This window comes from Penicillium citrinum, assembly GCF_028827155.1.
Source record: "Penicillium citrinum strain IBT 23319 chromosome Unknown utg000007l:1.0-2040159.0:1.0-2041076.0, whole genome shotgun sequence".
In the NCBI taxonomy this organism is placed as follows: domain Eukaryota; kingdom Fungi; phylum Ascomycota; class Eurotiomycetes; order Eurotiales; family Aspergillaceae; genus Penicillium; species Penicillium citrinum.
Genome location: NW_026622692.1, coordinates 1,289,658 through 1,310,185, shown reverse-complemented (window position 1 = coordinate 1,310,185; position 20,528 = coordinate 1,289,658). Strand labels below are relative to the sequence as shown.

Here is a 20,528-nt window from a genome sequence, read left to right as displayed (position 1 = left end):
CCACTCGACATTCTCCCGCCAGTCAGTACAGCCAATGGCTTTCACATGCCTTGCGCATGCCATCGACTTGCCACAGATCGCCTCGCTTCACCTTGTCCAATCCGCGTGATTGTATAGCACGCCGGGGCAGACGAAAATGGCCCGCCGAGGTCGATCGCGATCGGCTGCGTGGCCGACCCGCATGTGAAGCTGGACGACGGGTCCTAAACAGAAGTAGATACTCCGTATACTCCGTAACAAACACAGTTGTTAGAAATTACGAAGGATATTCTCCTCGTAAGACACAACTTGATAGATAAAATGGCATCCTATCCCAAGGAGTTGGCTGTAAATTTTGCTCTTTGAGTACCGTATAGCCTCCATCTAATCAATCGTAAGATCGGAGAGATAACACATTGAGAGACTTTTAAGCGGTGACTGGACTCCCCGCAGAAAAATGTTGAGCGCCCAATGTGGTCAAGCAGCGATTGGACTGTGGCGCGACGTGCCCCAGGCTGAAGAACCACCCGTGGGTCTGTCGTAACTTTGCCCATGTTTAAATGGTGACCCCTGGCCCAATGAGGCTCAGGGTCTTCCGGTGGTGGCAATTCCATTTTCTGAGACGGTGAGTGGAGGGAATGGGCTATACTGTCTTGTAGTGTAGTACAGATCTGGTAGGAAGATTTAGCTTGGACGGCGTAAAAAGTCGATGGGTCGTGAGATCGGCGAGCGAGGAGTTCATGCGTCTCTGTAAAGTTGCAAAGACTGCATACATTGGGGTGGGCCGTATTTGTGTATGGTCAATTTGCAGAAATTGGTCCATTCGGTCCGGGCCCCTTTTTGGTGGCGGCCATGAGTGGCTCGTATTGCAAATTCACGAATTCCACCATGGACCGCCGCTCTGGTCCCTTTTTTTTTGTTCTTTTTTCTTTTCTTCGCGCCTTTTCCCCCCCGCCAGACTTTTCCTTCTTGGGATTTTTCTCCTCTCCTGAGTCTCCGCGCAAGAGCTGATCGTCGTTTTGTCCTTTTCGTTCCTTTTCTTCTCTCTTTTTTTTTTTGTCCTGTCGCTTTATCATTCGCATTTGCGAGAGGTCCTTAACCCTTGGTCTCCCCCCACCCACCGCTTCTCTCTTTCGCTGGGATCCCTGACTTGTGCTACCACAAGGAAAACTCAAAATAACACACGGTAATCTTCTGTGATTATCGCCCTTGAACCTCTCTTGTAAGTTTGACCGGAGTCCCCGATACTCGAATTGAAGCTGATCTGATCGTCCTCCCACTAGTAGAGACTGCATTGGACCACTTCCTGGTACCATTGCTTTGCTTTTTCCTCTCTCATACCCTCCTCTCTGCTTTTCCCCTCCTTCAAACTGTGTTGGACTCTTCTAGTTCATCCGACCTTCAGTATCAAACAAAAAAGGGATCAGCTTGACTGCTATCCGTGATATAACTAGACCATCATGTCGTCTACTGCCGTTCCTAAGCGCGTTGCGCTGAACCGCAACCCTGCCACTGAGTCTTCAACCGCCAGCTCGGTTTCGGCCTCACCATTCGATAGTCCTCGCCAGTCACCCTCGTCGACCTCTCTGTCCTCCATGGGAGAGGACCAGGAGCAGCGTACCAAGATGCTTGACACCAATGGTAACGAGTTCAAGATCCCCGACTTCACTATCAAGCAGATTCGCGATGCCATTCCCGCCCACTGCTTCCACCGATCAGCCATCACCAGCTTGTACTATGTCTTCCGTGACATTGCCATCCTCGCTACCGTCTTCTACCTCTTCAACCACTATGTTACGCCGGAGTATGTCCCCTTCATGCCGGCTCGTGTTGCCCTCTGGACTCTGTACACCGTCATCCAGGGTATGGTCGGTACTGGTGTCTGGGTCTTAGCCCACGAGTGTGGTCACCAGGCTTTCTCTCCTTCCAAGGTGCTGAACGACACTGTCGGTTGGATCTGCCACTCCGCTCTGCTGGTTCCTTACTTCTCATGGAAGATCTCCCACGGCAAGCACCACAAGGCCACCGGTAACCTTGCTCGTGACATGGTTTTCGTTCCCAAGACCCGCGAGCAGTATGCTTCCCGTGTTGGCAAGACCATCCATGACCTGGGTGAGCTTATGGAGGAGACTCCCATTCTGACTGCCTCCAACATGATCCTCCAGCAGCTGTTTGGCTGGCCCATGTATCTGATCACCAATGTCACTGGTCACAACAACCATTCCAAGCAGCCCGAGGGCCGTGGTGTCGGTAAGGCCAACGGCTGGTTCGGTGGTGTCAACCACTTCAACCCTTCCAGCCCCTTGTACGAGGCCAGAGATGCCAAGTATATTGCTCTGAGTGATCTCGGTCTTTTCATCACTGGCTCCGTTCTGTACTATATTGGCTCCACCTACGGCTGGTTGAACCTGCTGGTCTGGTACGGTATCCCATACCTGTGGGTTAACCACTGGCTCGGTAAGTTCACTCTCCTGTAGCTCAAGCATTAGCGAGTTTCAAAAGTATGCTAACAATCCATTCAGTTGCCATCACTTTCCTGCAGCACACCGACCCCTCCCTTCCTCACTACCAGCCTGAGGTTTGGAACTTCGCCCGTGGTGCCGCCGCTACCATCGACCGAGATTTCGGCTTTGTCGGCCGCCACATCTTCCACGGTATCATTGAGACCCACGTCCTGCACCACTATGTCAGCAACATCCCCTTCTACAACGCCGATGAGGCCAGCGAGGCCATCAAGGGCGTCATGGGCAACCATTACCGTACCCAGGCCGAGACCGGATGGACTGGCTTCCTGAAGGCTCTCTGGACAAGTGCCCGCACTTGCCAGTGGGTTGAGCCCACCGAGGGTGCCACCGGCGAGAGCCAGGGCGTCCTGTTCTACCGCAACACCAACGGCATCGGTGTTCCTCCTTCTAAGATCCCCGCCAACTAGACGAGAGGAAATGGGATAGATATTTTTCCTTCCATTTTTTCCACTTTATGTTTGTGATAATTTGTGTATAAATTGTTGACTGCGCATACACACTCGAGGAGATCTGGCGAGAGAATAGAAGCGAGGGTGGTCTTTCGGCAAGATGGAGATACATATTTGCTTTTGATCTGGAATAGATACCTGTCAGCTCGTTGTCTTTTTCTGCTCATGTTCCTGTGTTGTCGTCCACCTCTTGTGATTAACCTCGAGCGCATTTCTTCATACCGTGGTGTTTCCATCCAACACTTGGCTCTTGCCTCTGTCCTTCGCTTCGAGGGGCAGCAGGATTAAAATTCTCGGTTCCCATGTTCATTGGTGTTGGACTTTTTTGTTTCAAGCGAAGATAGTTTTGTGCCCTTTTAGAGTCTATCCTTCGACAGACTCGGTGATATGATGAGACGATGAGTGAATCAAGCACTTCTAACCTTGTGCAATCCTTTGGTATTTCATGTAGTTATGTAGAAGGAAGAGAAATGGAGAAGAAACATGGAAAGGAGGGGAGAAAAATGAAGAAGGGGAAGAGGACCGACGTGGGACAAACAGGAAAGAACGTTGGATATTTGCGGGGTAGGCCCTTCCCCCGTTTAAACTTGTTTATATACATAGAAAAAAGTACCAAAAGAGGAAGGGACGTCCTTCCGCGGTCAGCCGGAGATGGCAAGACTGTTATTGGCTTAGCATCATCTTCTATTTCTTCCACTCTACAATCGACAAGACGATTTCGACACAGTTGAGTGGCTACCCTCCCCAACCAAGACACTTTGATTCTTCTCCTGTGTCGACACAGCCACGTCCAATCCTGGATTCCCAGTGAAGAAATTCACCGGTTTTAACCCGACGACCAATTTCTCCGATGGCATAACTGGCCAATCCTCGATACGTGGATTATGTGTCGAGCCGAAAGTATGCCATACGACAATATCTTCATTGCGTACTCCGGACATTCCCTCTTGCTGCCGCTTTTCGATTGTAGATGCAATTCCTTCCCCACCGAGGGATTGCATTGTGTGTCGACCAGCAGGGAATAGTTCATCATCCTGGTAACGCGTCACCCATACAGCATGCTGGCCAAACTCGGAACGTTTTGAGTGATAGGAATCTTTCTGTGCGAGGAGAAGCTGACTATAATAAGGAAGCAGTTTGAAACCCACCGGTGTGCCAGTGATTGGATTGACATTGTTTTCGTTGATGATCTTGAAAACGCGATTTTTCGCATGATCAAGGTCATGTCCGCTTTCTTCGGTCACAATGTTGGACTCGGTTGTATAGCCCACGCCAAAGGGGTTGTGTACAGCTGGATCATTGACCGGTAGGGGCTTTGACTCTTCGATCTGGAGCGAATTGGCTTGTCCATCAATGGCTGGGTCAATTCGAAGTGAAAAGAGATGTTGATGATATGGCGCCAGAACTCCAGGTGCAACAACAGTGCCGTAACCAACTTTATCACCGATGTTGATCGGTGCTGTAGAGAGGATTCCTGTGGCGCGTACTTCGTAGTGGATCGAGGCATCTTGGCCGAAATGGAAAGCAAAGATATACTCGTAATTGCTTACTGTAATGATAGTTTGCAACACGAGGATCCGCGAACGAGTAACTGCTGCGTTTTGTGTACGGAAGTTGGTATGCTTCCAGAGAATCCCGTCATCTTGCTCGTGGCAGCAGATCACATTAGGGAGCTTGAGTGGCTCGCCGGCAGCAGTATTATGCCAGCCATCAAAGTACTTGATCAGTCCTAAACAATCGCACCCCAGTCGCAAATTGTTGGCGTTGATACCGGCACCATCGTTACCCAGATCAAAGGCTGCTTTACGAGGGTATGGAGACCTGGGGTCTCCGTACGGAACAAACATCTCTGCTAGTGAGAGTCGGTAGAATAAGCTTCGTCCCTCGTACCGAACATCATGAATCGTAAGACCCTCGCGATAGTTAAAGCCCACGCGCATAGTCCACTTCTCCCAGGAAAGACGGTTCCCCTCAACTTGGAAAGATGGCCCTTCTGGTTGAATGACCTGGTAGGGCTTGGTGGTTGTACGTGGTGGTGGCCGAAGACTGGGGTGATATTCGCTCATCTCCGTTGGCTGGACTTTTCGATAATCATACGGCTGTGCATCTTCGCGAATATTTTCAGTCTCCGAAGACGGTAGGTGGTATATCTTTGTGACCTTCAAGTCCTCGGATACCTCTGCACAAAGGTCAAGCGGATAAGCATAGTAATTTGCGTCCGGGTCGTTGAGTAGACGCATATAGAACCAACACTGTTCATCTCTTAGTACAAGGATCGAACATCCGTTAGAACCCATTTCTGGGGCGAGTATATTCTTACCATTGTAGTCCGTTCGTTCATATCATTCATTCCATCTGTCGCGTAAGCCCAAGCTTCAATGACAACTGTGGCTCCCGGTGGAAGCTCGAGCTTCTTTATCTCATCATCGATCCTTGGATCTGCCCTGCATGCCTTCTCTACTGCCTGCATATAGTTCGAATCGATATATGAATGTCTTCCAACAAGGGGACTTTTCTCGATGATGGTGTTAGAGTCAATATTGACAAGAAGCTCTATCAGCTCATTCGATCCGGATGGTCCTTCCGCGATGACTTGCACGCGGGAACTGCGACTTGGTCGAGATGATGGGGCCTGGCCGAGATGCTCTGCGTGCAAAAACGGAACCATTTCAGCCTTTGCCGGCTCTTTCAGAGTGATGAACCGAAAATTCAACCTCTTGCCCTGAAAGACATCTTTGACAATCGCTGCGATCTATTCTATATTAGTCTCCTTGGTCACAGATTCTGATCAGCTTGATTGATCATCATGGTATGATGGATCATACCTTGGCTATTTCCGCCGGGGTGAGCGGGTCAAAGGGATGTGTGATGGACATTATGATAAGAATAGCAGTGTTGGGATATGAACTTATAGTAAATATGGACGGCCACAGGCAGTTCTCTATTCAATCTTCTGTTTGCTTGCAAGTCGAACATGAAAGAGAAATTAAAAGGACTTGGGCACAGCCAACTCTTATACCTGCTCAAAATTTCAAACCGGGGTTGGACAGTCAGAGCACTTCATAATCCTCGATTGAGATCTATTGTGACTCTAGATGAGATCAGATGCGCGATATTCGCTAAGGTATAAGAATAGCCGGGTCCTACCTCTTGGCTCCCCGCCCCGCTATGGCATCTCCGCGAAGGTAAGGATTAGCCGGGGCGGGGCTTTGACTCTTAAGAGTAAAGCTTAGGCCAATTTTAAGCTATGTACAGCGATAAGTCCCGGCATGCCCTGAACATGCAGACATCTCTCTGCCTCCTGGGTCCACCGATGTCGCTTGGACTAGTAGCTTTTATTAGATGGATCTGACATTGTAAGAAGTTCTTATATCGACTATATTGGACGATTCCAATATAGTCCCAGTAGTTAAGCAATTGCTATGCTATATGCCAAAAAAAATCAACATGCAATAGTTCGATGCGCTTCGTTTCAACCTTCGGGGCCTACAGAGCGTAGCCCACCTTTCCATATTTCGATTTCTATTTCAGAATGGTTCTTATTGTGCGATTCTGTCCCTTTTGCATCGTTAGGATCTCCTCGGCTTGCGTTCCAAGGAGAAAATACAAGCTTCAGAGTTCGTCGAGTGATATATTCCGGCGGGTTAGGAAGAGGTCTTTGAGGCGCCTTGGAGTTACCAGGCTCATCTTGGGATTTCTTCTGATCATTATCACCTTCGGACGTAGATACTGCTTCTTCTTTCCCGGCATCTACGACTGGACCCTCAGTGATGTTCGAGGCCTGCAAGTTCGTTGCCGCACTTTGAAATTGAGATCCCGTCTGTTCTTGGGGGGGTTGACAGAGGGTATGTATCATTCCAGGGAGCAACCACAGAATGCGTCTCCTTTTTCAAGGCAATTCGACACGCAATCTGCGTCGACCAAAAGAACCCAAGAGCAGGTGTTTTAGGTGACGGATCCGAATAAAACCCGTCGCCCCAGCCGGTGAAGAACCGCTCTTGATGCTGTAGACTGAGTATGTCGTTGCGAGCAGGATTCTCTATAAGGTAAGACCCGTCAAATCGTTCGTCGTCCGGGGCATGGTAAGGAGAAGATGATATTGGGGATGATGATGGACCTTGGGTAGATGAAAATGGCTGGTCTGGGGCATTCATCCTGCCTCTAGATAATGGAGAGGCTATACCCGATTCACGCATCGCTATAGCGGTACTCTGACTCAACATGGAAGGATATCCTGATCGAGGTGTAGGTCCACTATTATTCGACTCAGACTCAAATCTGTCCGAAACTTGGTTGGCCAGCACGATGGCGATTTCTTCCTTTGCGGCAAGATTGCGCAGCATCTGGCCCAGTTTGGCGAGTTCTGTGGATCGTGCGGAGAGGGCGAGCATATTGTTTGAGTTATGCTCAGCACGATAGTTAGAAGTGATGGAGTCAATTACTACCAAACCAACGTTATACCTCGTAATAGCGACTGGTAATTGATAATTGAGGATATGATCCTGGGTCTCTAGGTCCATGGCATTGATTGATAGGATATTTGCAAGCGATGGTTTTTGGTCATCAGGGAGGCTTGAGAAATATGAATTGCATTCAAGCAGCTGGGATATACGATTGGTCGCCAGTGGGTGTTCGGTTGAGATGTAGATGGCCCGTTTGTCCAATCCCTTGGGTTTGGCTAATTGAGTAGCCAGAAGGAGGCTCAACAAGAATTGCGTTTTGCCGCTCCCACTGCAACCACGTTATCAATTAGAGAGCCCCTTTGCAAATTTTCGATGGCATTTTTCATGTGCATACCTCTCGCCTGTCACCTCAGTCACATATCCTGTTGGGATGCCACCCCCCAAGAGCGTATCTAGTGCGGGGTCTAGAGTGGTAATTGTGTTCCATCTCGACGCGTCGAGCTTCGTTCTTGGGCCAAAGACAACATGGCCTCCCTCTGTGGTTATACTCGAGCTAGGTTCACCGCCTCCTATTGTTGTTTGCGCTGTCTGTGACTTCTCGAATCCGAGATCGCTGTGCAGGGCTTCGATGATTTGTGCGGAGAGCCGCCGGACATCTGCGGGGGGAACATGGGCGCGTTTCGCGATCTCAAGGGTATCGAGGGTGATCAGATCAACGGTAGTGATTTTCCCTCTCTCAAGCGGGGGAATAATGTGCGCGTACGATCGAGTCGCGAAGTTTGGCAGGACTGATAACAGATCCATAAGAAAGAGAGACAGCGCAAGTTGAGAGCTGCCGCACGTCGCGATTCTTCAGATCGGCCTCGGCCAATCACAGCCGCTCTGCACGTCAGCGACATCCCAAGTACCAGCCATACATGAGTCAGTGATTAGATGTGGTCTTGGGAACTCATTTAAAATTATAAACCGGGGATTTCCTGGTATTCATTTCAACAGAATATAGGAGACATCAAGGCCAGTGCAGTTATGCCAAATGCTTACTAGTACATAGTTGTAGTTTATTACACATAAAATGCAACACATGCATTTGTGAAACACCCGTATTGGGTAATATAAGCACTCTGTATGATGGATTTTGATACTATCTAATAGCACAATTAGTCGGGAATCGGGAATTATAGTCTATTTCCTTTGCGAAGACTTACGTATTTACGGCAAAGTCTGAAAAACATCCATGTTTTATACCTTATTAGTTTGTAACACTTACAAGAAGTTGATCCTTTACGATAATCAGATTAGAGCCTCCCCAGTGAACCTGAGACTTGAGCTTCATATTCAATTGACTTTCAACCATACGTAATAGATGCAGCCCAAAATAATTCAATAATATGAAATACAGGTCTATGATTAGACTACTGATCAAAGTCTTGATTATCTCACTCTCCACGTCTCACTTGCTCCCTCGTCCCATGACGGAATGTGCGAACAGCAGGTGAAACACGATTATGTATGATATCTCCTATGAGAAAAATAAGATACATGAGCAGTAAGTAAGAATAGGATTCAAGGAGTATCTACTAGTACTGGAGTTCGATGTATGTACTAACTACTTTGTAATTCTTCGTAATCCATTGACAAATAAATCCCTGTTTTCGCCCCCTCACCACTGAGGATCCATTGGACCAATTTATGGAGTATGCAGACCAAAAGTACAATATCAGAGCCCCAGAGTCCACAGTGACAAATGTATGCGTCAAGCGGAACCATGCCATGTTATCTTTGGAATAGAGTACATGGTATCGTTTGGCCTAGTAGAAGACCGAGCGCTGGGGATATCAATATGTACACCATGGTATCTAACTACTCTGGACTGTGATCCTGTTCGTTTCTGATCAGAAAGATGATACTACTCGAAGAATGCAGCTATATGCGAATGAGTTATCAGGGTATTGTTAACAACCGTTGTCCACTATAAATGACTTCAAGGCTTCACAAATGTTCATTGCACATTCCAGCGCCATGGTGCAAGATATTTGATCGATATGGCAGAACCTTGGACTATACTATGTAGTTATTTTGCGAATCAATTAGTCAAAGCTTGGCTTCAAGGGGCTTTTGAGTGGCTAACCCATTCCATTCTATGTACTATGTACGTACTTACTATTTTCCAGTATTCCAAATTTATCCTTGCCAAGAAGGCAAGGCATGGCGCAGCCTTGTTGTGGATACCTAGTATATATATGGAGTAAATATTACTACTTTGAATGTACAGTATGCACGTAGCAGAGCCCTGGAGGGGTGGTGTAATGCTAGACAGCCACAAAATCCTGCAGTCGCTAAGAAATACCGAGAGTGGTACTGCTCCGTTCTCAATATGTATGTATGTACATAGTATGAACTGGGGGAGTAAAGCTAATAGAGAAGATTTACTCAGATTCCGTGTCCTCCGCAGGGGCTTTCCAGTTGTTCCAGTATTGTGAACTGTGAATGTAGTAGATTAGTATTTTGATTGGGCTACAGTATTGGACGTGAGGATTCCGCAATTTTTGCTTCGAGAACGACGTTATTCTGGGACGTTGATGGGTCCCCCCCGTTGAGACCTCACTCAGGTCTGGACCTATGAGCAGCCTCATTTTACCCCTTATCTTGGCCCCATATTCTTTACATCCTCCGTACACAACTCCATCCTCCGTGCTCGTTCAAGTGACAGGGACGATCGCAGCGACGCGTGGATCAGACGACCACGGCCCGTTTCACACGTTTGAATGTGCTGCAGGTGGGGGAAACTAAGAAGTTAGGCTGCTAACTACTACATCAGACGTGCTGGAGGGTCGTTGGATGGAGACTTACCCTGTCAAGTTCATCGGTAAAGTCGGGGGACTCGGGGACTTCGGGGTTCAACGGGGGTTTCTTACGGGTTTAACAATTAATCCTGTATACTACAGTATGTATACATGCTATGTATGTTTAGTAGTATGTCCAGTACATGCGATGCGTATTTATCCTAACCTAATGAATGTGGTGCTAGGATGTATTTCTGCATCAACTTCATGCACCTCACAACACTCTCGACACGCCGTCGTTTCCATGAGTGGATCACAAGCTGATCCTCCACGTGGATGGATACGAGTAGTACTGTACTTAGCGGTAAGGACAGTCAGTAATGCAGCTCTTAGCTTTTTCTGGACAAAAGGCTCCGTCTCGGCGAATTGCAGCGATCCATTTAATACAGCGAGATGGATCTATTGACGGGAACGAGTCTAGGGGGATGAAATAGTTATGGAAGACTACATACAGTAATACTAACTATGAGGGCCAACAAACATGATCTCATAGATCGTCGAAATTATCACCTGCAGTGTACAGTATCAAAGAAATAGGCTTTGCACATGACCATTCTGGTCTGCTGGGCAGACACCTCTGGCGAATGAGGTCATTCATGAAAGACAGGGGGCGTTCGGCCGGGAGACGGGAAAAACAAGGCATTAACACATCCTAAGACTAACTCTAGTGTATTCCAGATGTTGAAGAAGGTCCCCGCCCCTGACGCGGAAGTGAAAACTTCGAGAATAGGCAGATCAGTTCATTAAGGGGAGATAACTCGGTCTAATCATTTTGACGCAAATCCATACGAGGATAAATCCAAGGGGCCGCGGATTACCCATTCGGTCAAATTTGGACTACATACTATGTACATATTGACCCTGATCTGAAACTCGCCGTTAGCCCGAAATACTGAAAAAAAAAAATCTGGAATCGGTTTCTTCTCAAGCGCCCTTAAGCGAATGATCCCTGTCGATCCACGGAACTAAAAAGTCAAATAAAGCAAGAGAACAAAGAATATCAAAGGAACCACAATCATCCGTTCAAGGAAGCCCGGAAAGACACCGTAGAAAACCCGGTCTTTGACAGATATCGTTTGCGTAGATATTGCTGAACCTAAAGACCCATGGATCCTAAACAAGCCTGGACACTGTACAGAGCACGGTCTTCCCTCAACGAGATTGCGCGATGATGCCTGCAGTGTCTGTACGGAAAGACTGGTACTATACATGTGTGTACTATGTATACAACTCAATGACTCGGGGTCTGAAATGTGCACCTTTCCGCGTAAGGAGACGGGTGAAGGGTTCGGTTGACCGCATCATGGCTTCTGGTGTGGAAATGCAGTACATGGTGTTAGTACGGGCGACAGGTAAATCATCATGAATCATGCCAATGAGTATGTAATATGTAGTTTTATCCCGTGTGTATCTACGGATCGACCGCTATGGAGATCCGAAACCCTACACTGTACATAGTACAGTAAATAGAAGCCCGGCTTTTCCTGTGTGTTACGATTGGTTGTTTTGCATGTGAAGAACCCATCGGAGGAATACATGACGATAATAGGATACTTTACAGTCAAAGAAGAAGCACATCGTAAAAGCCAGCAAATCACTGCACATTGTAATCATTGCCAAGTATAATACGCAGTGTGTTCACAGTACGGAGTACAAGAAGTAAAGGCGATGATGCTATGTATTTAGTACAGTAGCACGGGGTACTTTGTATAGCCGTATAATACAAGAGTGGAGAACTGTGGATGACGATGTGAGAAGAAAACAGACGGAACCAGTTGGCCCGCACAAACAAAAGCAAGTCGAGAAAGGTTGAAAATCAATCAAGATCATCAGGCCGTTACCATCTCCACTTGTAGTTAGACTGACTTATGTTAAGGCGACCATGCCTAAAATTGTTGATGCATCAATTTTTAGAAGAAAGACACGAAACCATCGGATCAGACTGGGGCGGTGGCTTTCTTTCGGTGCGGACCGTTCGTTGTGGGGATGATCAATACTGATAACTACAGTATATACTCCGTACATACTGCAGAGGGTATTAGTTGACCTTATGCTGTATATGTAGACCGTTGATTTTCATCTCCACAGGATAGAGGCACAGTTCAGTTGTATGTACTGTACAGTACTCACTGGGAGAGATTCAAGTGATAACTCATCATCAAAGGTAAAGAACGAATCATCTGGGATACAAGATGCACCTCTCGTCCAATGATAGTGGGTAATTTATTCACTGATGGATCGCGCAGAGGGAAGAAAAGGTGCAGATCCGAATCTATTCGTAGAGGAAGAAAGAGAAATGGAGGCCTCCGAGGGGATTGGTCGGGGCAACGGAGATGGCAAACCGACACCTGCCGAACATCGTAAGGTTCGATGGGTCCATCTGCACGGCCAAGATGAGACAATTTGGGAGGGGATCGCCTGTTGGTTTGTCCCCTCTCTTCTTGTATGTACATACATGCGGTACATAGACTCCTCTTTTTGACAGGCCAACGGTCGATGATTCCATGGTTCAAAATGAGTTCATGGCGCACACCATGGTTGATACGATTCTGGTACCGGCGGATCAATCCAGGAGGAGTCTTTGATCAGTCCAGATTGGGACCAATCCATATCCGATTTGGGGTTAGCACGATTCAGCTGTTTGGTGGAATTCCCGTTCATGCCGATACCAAATACTAGTCCCGTCATTTACGGGATACATCATTTGTACGATGTCTGTATCGGTCTAATGCCGGCCAGCAACCACGTCAGCGGCCCCTCTTTGTTGAAGCAGAATGCTACAAATGGCTATATCATTAATAAAGGAGTTGAGGGTGTGTTACAATAATAAGTATGGACAACAGAATACATAGTATACTATATATGAAGGAGAATTGAAAAGCAAGAGTATGATCCATATGTGATATGCTAAAATTTTATACTCCATACATCGGGGATGGATAGAGGAATTCAAGGTCGCCCGGTCCGTCGGATCGGGTTGAGTCGATGCACGCCGAGTAACGTGGAGTCGACAATCCATGGGCTGCCATTATACTACTACTACTACTACTACTACTACTACTACTACTACATACAGTATTATGTAGAACGCATAATACTTTTCATACTACAAATACTAGTTAAGATAGTTCATTGTCTGTGATATATAGATAGGAGGAAAGTAATTGGCCCAATAGTGAGTAGCAATGAAGTAGTATAAAGGTGAATAGTTTCGTTGAAATTCGTTTGAAGGACTATGTAGATACACACTGCAGTCCATAGAGTACTGTATTGTAGGAGATTTGAAGATGTGCAGATGTGCAAGCCATCAGCAATGGGGCCAAGATCGACTTTCACCCGTCCCAAGACCATAGGCTGGGAACCAGTCTTGTGTCGTTTAGGAGAAAGACCAGGTTCCCCAGGGAAAATTGTAGAAAATAATTAAATCAGGGAAAATTTGAGGACTTGGACGGAATTACAATTACGTAGGGAGGAATATATTACAGTGGAACATCTCGAGGCGCGAAGGATTGTTAGTACACAAACTAGTCACGATCAAGGAAGCTTCCAATATGCAGATCGTATTGCATAGTACAGTAGTTAGCAGTTGACCGTATACTATGTCCAGATCAGTAAATAGTTAGAGAAGATGTCAATACAAAAGTCTATAACAGCTAAGGTACATCACCATTTCTCGATCTAATCTCGATCGAACATTCCGCAGTGAACATTACTATTTAGAGTAACTAATATCCCTAGTAATGTTATGTAGATGGACAATCTGATGCTTTTAATACTCTGTACAGTACAAGCGTACAGTACGGGGCTACTAGTGTATACGCTGTACAGTACCGGGCACAACTGCTGGAAAGATACCGCCAAGATACTTTTCTTCATGCAGCACAGCCCATAATAACTGCAAGTACTCCTAGAGTCACTCTCGCCCTTCACTCACTCAACTTCCCCCCTCTTCCTTCATTTCTCTCAACTCAACTCATTCTCTTCTTTTTCTTCTCGAACTTGCTTCATCTTTCCCTCCCTCCCCGGTCCTGGTCAGCCCTCAGGTCCCTTCCTCCCCCCATCGACCTCTCCCTTGAACGATTTCGTGTTGGATCCTCTCCTTCATTGACCGCCTACGATCGTCTTTCTTCCAGTAAGGGTCGGACTACCCACAATCCCCTCCCCCAGAGGAACACCCCAACTCAGGTCACTGTTTTTCTCTGGAGGAAGGACATCTGTTTTTTTTTTTCGATTGACCACCACGACTGGATATTATTGTCACTACCGCTGCCAGTCCCGGGATTACTAAAGAGGGAAAAGAGGGAATAAACCAGAGCAATATCGAAGGAAGAACAATTTAAACACAAAATGTACGTCCGCGCGACCGTCGAAACCCAACCACCTACTTTCGCCCACCACTTGTCGACCCCAACACTGGATAACCACTTTTTGCTGATGTCGCTCTCCCTCCCATAGTATATAATTATTATCCTGCCCGATATCACTCAGCCATGGCGGCCAGACCTGCCATAATGCCGCCCCATAATGAGACGGAACACACCGTCAGTCGCATTACACGCGAGGGAAAACAACTCACATACAAATTAAGCGTGATGCAACAACCAGAACGTGCCAGAGCTTGCGGCGCGGGTGCAAAGTGTAGGTAGTCCTCAACACCACGGCACTTCCTTTTCAATCCTTTCTCCGCTCCAACTGAAGACGTCCCCTGGTTGGAGAGCCCTTACTGATCCATTTCCGACACAAAATAGCATCCGCCGATCGTCGCCCGGTAGATCCACCACCGGTGGTAGAATTGCGAATCTTCGAATCTGACCCCAACAATGATGCTCACAAGACCGATATCACCTTCGCCTATAATGCCAATTTCTTTCTTTACGCAACCTTGGAGACCGCGCGTCCTATCGCCCACGGTCGAGTGGCTGGTCCGCCGTCGTGTCCTGTATTAACTGGTGTGCCCGTTGCTGGTGTTGCTTACCTCGATCGCCCTTCACAGGCTGGTTACTTTATCTTTCCGGATCTTTCTGTTCGCCATGAGGGTCGATATCGACTGGCTTTCCACCTATATGAAGAAATTAAGGATGCAAAGGATGCCGATAAAGACTCGAACCTGCCTCTGCCAAACCAAGTCGGAAGAACCAATGGTGCCAATCCCGGCGCTCCTCAAGCCTTTTTGAATTTCCGACTGGACGTCAAGTCAGTACCCTTTACTGTCTATAGTGCGAAGAAATTCCCGGGTCTGGCTACTAGCACCTCTCTGAGTCGTATTATCGCTGAGCAAGGATGCCGTGTTCGTATTCGTCGTGATGTTCGCATGAGACGCAGAGGAGATAAGCGCGAGGAAGAGTACGACTTTGATGAAGAGAGAGCCGCCGCAGCTGTATATGCACGATCATCCGACCGATACTCAACGCCAGATCGCTACGTCACAAACTCAGTTGAGCGCCCCCGGTCAAATAGCAATGGGAGCGCAATGGCCTCCCCATACGGATATGGACCCGATATTCAACGGCGGCCGTCAGGTCCCGAATATGGATTCCCTGGTCCACAGCCGGCCTTCCAGCGGCCGATGCCACCCGCCCCAATGCCACACGATGGAACCCCCAGCTATCAATCACATCTCTCCTTCGGTTCGACGCCAACACAATATCCCGCTCCTCATATGCCCCCTACTCCGCCCCCAGTTGCTGCTCCAGGAATGTACTCACCTCATACCTCATACGCCAATATTCGTGATCCCTCGATGACGTCTGAATATGAAGTAACCCCTGCTGGATACCCCATGGCACCGCCCATGGTGGAAAGGAATGGAGGCTACCCGAAGAGCCATTTGGCTTCATATCGCATGGAAACGCCAAAGGCACCGCCATACATAGATATGAACATGGCAGATCCGATGAACCCATATTCAATCCCGGCCAACTTGCTGCAGAGAGCCCAAACACCCTCTGTTAGTTCTGTGCCACCCGTCATACCGACTGGGAAAGCCACGCCTACCGAGTTCGCGAATTTACAAAATCTTGGCGGTATCCAACCAAGTATCGAGCATTGCACTCCAAGTCCAGGCTACGACTCTGTCTCAGGGAAACGAATGCTCTACAATACTGGACATGGTTCTAATAAACGTACTCATGAGGATTCTTTCGGCTTGGATGAACGTTCTATGCAAAACGGAATGCGACCAGATAATGATTCCTATGGCGTCAACTCAACCCGCGATTACTCTGCCGAGAGTCGTGCGGCTTTGATGGCCGAGTACGGAGTTGACATGGCATACAAACGTGCCAATGGACGGGTTGTGATGAAAGCGCCCCATGCCACTTCATAAAAAAGATCATTTATCTTTCTTTACGGGCTCTTATCAACCCTTGATGCAGTGGATCATGATCTGTTCTTCCTTGGGCGTCACCCTGGTTCCTTCTCTCAAGAATAGGAGAACAACCCCCACAGCTCTGTCGTCCCCTTTTGCATTTTCTGTACATGAATTCTTCTCCCTCTTTTGATCTTCCCTTGCTTGGTGCCTGGATTTCTCGATGTGCATTTGACGCCATACCTTGCTACCAGGAAGCTTTTTTTTTCTACTTTGTGTCGTTCCATTCCGGAATGGGAAACCGGCCGGTGAATTGTTGCTTTTATCTTTTGGATGGTTCTATTATTCTTCTCGATCTGATCGATACCCCCTCCTTCTGCGCATTCATTCATGGGCCTCCACCCTATCTATTTGTTCTTCATTTCCTGACCCTCTTTCGCCATGACAAAGGGTCTGACCCATATATCAGCATTTCATCCTATTTCGGAGCGTGAAATCCCGCCAGCAGTGATGGATTTCAACCTTCTGCTCTATAGATACCTCCGACCGGCAATTTTGGCATTTATACAACATTGGCCGGAGGATCGCATTCATCCGATTCTTGATTGGCATCTATCTCTTTTTGCGACTTGAGTTTCTTTGGCGGATTAAAACGATGGCAGAATTGGATCTGTCCATCTCAAATCATTTGTTGGATTTTTTTTTTTGGGGGGGGTTCTTTATTTTTTGTCCATCTGCGACCGTGACCTTGCAATTATGCCCTTTGAGGGGCATAATGGATCAGTATATTATGAAAGTGCATTGGAGAGATGTTTCGACGTTGGATTTCCCTTGCTTGATCTCCACCCGGGAGGGCGCTATATTTTGTGATTTTTTGTTGACAGCCTGCTTTTTAAATCTTTCACCTTTCCATGGCGTTATGGAATCTCCTTGATACCTAGCATTGTTGTCTGAATTGATAACTTGAAATCCTTCCCTTCTTTATTTTCAACGTACTACAGTGGTTTTATTGAGTGCAAATAGAATTTTAGCATCAACCTTTGACGGTAATGGAGAGTACCAAGATCACACTCCATCTCACATCTCATTCCATCATTCCTCGGGCTCTTCCTTTCAGTCTGAGACACGCGGAATTCTGGGATTGACTCTGTGCCAGCAAGGCACCACTCGGATATGGGAAATAAATCCCTTCCAGATGTACCTACATTCTACTTCTCGATCATAGGGAAATAGTGTCATGTATTAGATGCAGCATATAGGCAATCGATTTCGGACAATCCTTACAATATCCACTAAATAATTGACCCTGACACATACAAATACCCAAATAAACATACATACATAGTACTAACTAACTATGTAACTATACTGGGATGGAGTGGAGTAGTTCTGTTTGACCCGCACAATAACAAACTTCCCCCCCTGGGCAAGTGCGGAGTATGTAAACAAAACCCTCGACCTCGGTTTGTTTTCAAATATCTCGAATCTCGAATCTCGTCTCACTCGTGGGAATCACATATACTTGTATTGCCTGTGGCTCTATGAACTTATTATCTCTCATGTCATTTCCTTTGACTCGATTATTTTGACTTTGTACCTTCTTCCCCATCAAGGGCGTGGGGAACGGAACGCTACCAGGGAGAATGAAGGAGACCTCGGGCGTAAAGGTGAGTAGCCCTTGCTATTTGGATCTAAGGAGAGAGTCCTGGATGGCAAGGAAGCCGATAAAAGAGGGAAAGGTCTCTAACTCCGCCATCCTGAATTAGGTTGTTTCCAAACAGTCCGTCGCCAAAATGGACGTTGAGCCGAGTCCCACAGATCAACGCACCTCGCGCAAACACCTACGCAGCAGTTCCGATGACTACGATTATGAATGGAGTTCAGATGAGTCAGGCCGTTTTGATGATGCTGATGAGCCGGAAATGGAGGATTATAAGTCGCCTTCGGCCAAGTCCGTGAAACGACGTCGCTCTAACGACTGGCCGCTCCCCGAGGAAGCCGCAGATTATGGACATGACAACCGTCGCAATGCGCGGAGCGGGAATGGTAGTTTAGGCGCCGGAATAGCAGCACAGTTTAAAGCTTCACCACGAGCATCGCCGCGTGCTTCGGCGTCTTCTTTGCGTGGTCGCCATAGCGCTGCGGCGTCGCATAGCCCGCGTCACTTGCTTGGTCGTCGGTCTCGTTTCGTAGAGGCGACCATGAGTGACAGTGTCAGTGAGAAGCCACCGAGTATTTTCATGCACGACAACAAGCGGTCTGCACCTCAACAACATCGTTCATCGGGGATCTTCCGGTTTGGCAAAGCCATTGCCTCAGCTTTCAATCCCTTCGGAGGTTGGAGTAGAAGTTCGCCTGAACAGCAAAACCATCCCAAGCCACAACATCAAACCGATGCTCTTACCCAGGCAGAGCTGGCTTATGCCGAATTGAAGAAAGCTGGTTATAAAGGTACCAATAAAGGGTCCTATATGCAGAGTCAGAACGTCGACCAGGCCAATGCAGACCAGACGTTCCAAGCTATTATGGAGAAAATGGGCTATGGTGGCCAAACAGCGGACTCGACTCACATCCCGGCAGATCAGCTCGATGGAGCTGGTACTACACCGTCTCGGTCATCTTCTCAGGCGTCGAAACGCTCGTCTTTCCAGGACATTCGCAAGGTTGGACTACCATTCGGCAAAACCCAAGAGACAACCGCCGTGGCACCCTCGACATATCTTGAACGATCATCTGAAGAGTCATTTGATCAGAATGGTCTTCGCAAACAAAAGTCACGTAAAGAGCTCTCGCGCCAGGCCAAACTGCTCAAAAAGGTCAGCAACCTGGAAGACAAGCTTGAGCGTGCCCGCCGTGAGCTCCGCCAGATCAGTGGGAACGAGGAACGAACGCCGGCACCGACACCAGAACTCAGATCTATGAGTGTCGACATGGACCCTGGAAGCTATCCACGCAAATTCGTCCCAGGTGCTCTCCCAACATTACCATCAGAACGACTCCTCGACCAACAAGCAACGATCCCGGAATCGGCTGAGCCTCAGATAGGTGATCTGACAGCTTTACCTTCCGTGGAGGGCCGAGCAAGCGTCTCGATTGACGAACAAGGACCGAATCGAAGCCCAGCTGCGGCCAAGTCCCCGGAGAGGCGGTCGAGAGATTCACGGCCTTCGTCCATGAGTAAGGAAAGCTTCTCCCGCAAAAGGAAGTCCCCTGTTCCTGAACCTGTCGATAGGCGGCCCTCTTCTCAGTCGAACCCAACGAACGCCGAAGTCCACGACCACGCCATTACGACGGAACACGAAGAGCTGACCGACTCGGGTCTGCTAAGCCCCCCCTCGACAGTCTAAGTGGCAGAAATTCGAGGCCGGCGATAGTCCCGGCGCCGTAGAACGCAAGCAACATATAGACCATGAGTCCATGGGAACAACGCCTGCACAAGAAGACGGTTCACTCAACGGAAGGTCACCATCTGCTCAGCCCCGAAAACCTCCTGCCGGCCTCAACCGCTCACCAGACTCCAAGGCCGTGAAATCCCCATCCCGTATCCGTACCCAACCAGGAAGCTCGAACCTGCGCTCTGTTTCACCTATCGCCAGCGCCATCAGTGATTCAGATCTAGTGACCATCGACAACTGGGTCTCTCCCTCACCACCTCCGTCTAAAAGCGAAGCACGTCAGGCATTCTATCTTCAACCACATCTTCACCTTGATCCGGACCGCACACCGCGCTCTTCGCCGGTGAAACCTAGTCCCAAGAAACGAAGAAGACAAGATGAAGATATTCCGCCTGTTCCACCTTTACCAGAAGAACTTCTTCCAAATGCAGCAAAGGTAAACAAATCGCCGCCGAAAAAGAAAAACACGAGAAAGTTGTCGGCGACAGCGTTGTCACCTCAGTCTTCATCTATTCAAAATGTACAGGCGGCTGGATTGGAGGATTTTCTTTGGCCATCAGATGTTTTTTGAGTTCTTTATACTTGCTTTGAGTCGTGATTGGTGTTTGTTGAGGTTGCAGAGTTTGT

At 47.9% G+C, this 20,528-nt stretch overlaps 6 protein-coding genes across 6 annotated transcripts; 4 read left to right on the top strand and 2 right to left on the bottom strand.

Moving 5' to 3' along the window:
• Positions 1 to 1,439: 1,439 nt before the first annotated feature.
• Positions 1,440 to 2,911, top strand: N7469_008154 (oleate delta-12 desaturase odeA; the record flags this gene model as incomplete). Its single annotated transcript, XM_056647072.1, has 2 exons — positions 1,440 to 2,436; positions 2,502 to 2,911. 2 exons carry the CDS (start codon positions 1,440 to 1,442, stop codon positions 2,909 to 2,911), a joined length of 1,407 nt encoding a protein of 468 aa, XP_056498623.1.
• Positions 2,912 to 3,651: 740 nt separating this feature from the next.
• N7469_008153 (amine oxidase) lies at positions 3,652 to 5,829 on the bottom strand (the record flags this gene model as incomplete). The annotated part of the gene is made up of 3 exons (XM_056647071.1): positions 3,652 to 5,205; positions 5,274 to 5,705; positions 5,779 to 5,829. 3 exons carry the CDS (start codon positions 5,827 to 5,829, stop codon positions 3,652 to 3,654), a joined length of 2,037 nt encoding a protein of 678 aa, XP_056498622.1.
• A 596-nt stretch (positions 5,830 to 6,425) lies between these two features.
• On the bottom strand, positions 6,426 to 8,160 carry N7469_008152 (putative DNA repair protein (Rad57); the record flags this gene model as incomplete). The annotated part of the gene is made up of 3 exons (XM_056647070.1): positions 6,426 to 6,773; positions 6,826 to 7,684; positions 7,751 to 8,160. 3 exons carry the CDS (start codon positions 8,158 to 8,160, stop codon positions 6,426 to 6,428), a joined length of 1,617 nt encoding a protein of 538 aa, XP_056498621.1.
• Positions 8,161 to 12,432: 4,272 nt separating this feature from the next.
• Positions 12,433 to 12,784, top strand: N7469_008151 (uncharacterized protein; the record flags this gene model as incomplete). Its single annotated transcript, XM_056647069.1, has 2 exons — positions 12,433 to 12,623; positions 12,685 to 12,784. 2 exons carry the CDS (start codon positions 12,433 to 12,435, stop codon positions 12,782 to 12,784), a joined length of 291 nt encoding a protein of 96 aa, XP_056498620.1.
• Positions 12,785 to 14,689: 1,905 nt separating this feature from the next.
• On the top strand, positions 14,690 to 16,524 carry veA (sexual development activator VeA; the record flags this gene model as incomplete). The annotated part of the gene is made up of 2 exons (XM_056647068.1): positions 14,690 to 14,837; positions 14,948 to 16,524. The coding sequence occupies 2 exons, from the start codon at positions 14,690 to 14,692 to the stop codon at positions 16,522 to 16,524; spliced, it is 1,725 nt and encodes a 574-aa protein (XP_056498619.1).
• Positions 16,525 to 18,149: 1,625 nt separating this feature from the next.
• N7469_008149 (putative nuclear RNA binding protein) lies at positions 18,150 to 20,472 on the top strand (the record flags this gene model as incomplete). The annotated part of the gene is made up of 3 exons (XM_056647067.1): positions 18,150 to 18,173; positions 18,273 to 19,775; positions 19,849 to 20,472. The coding sequence occupies 3 exons, from the start codon at positions 18,150 to 18,152 to the stop codon at positions 20,470 to 20,472; spliced, it is 2,151 nt and encodes a 716-aa protein (XP_056498618.1).
• Positions 20,473 to 20,528: the final 56 nt, after the last annotated feature.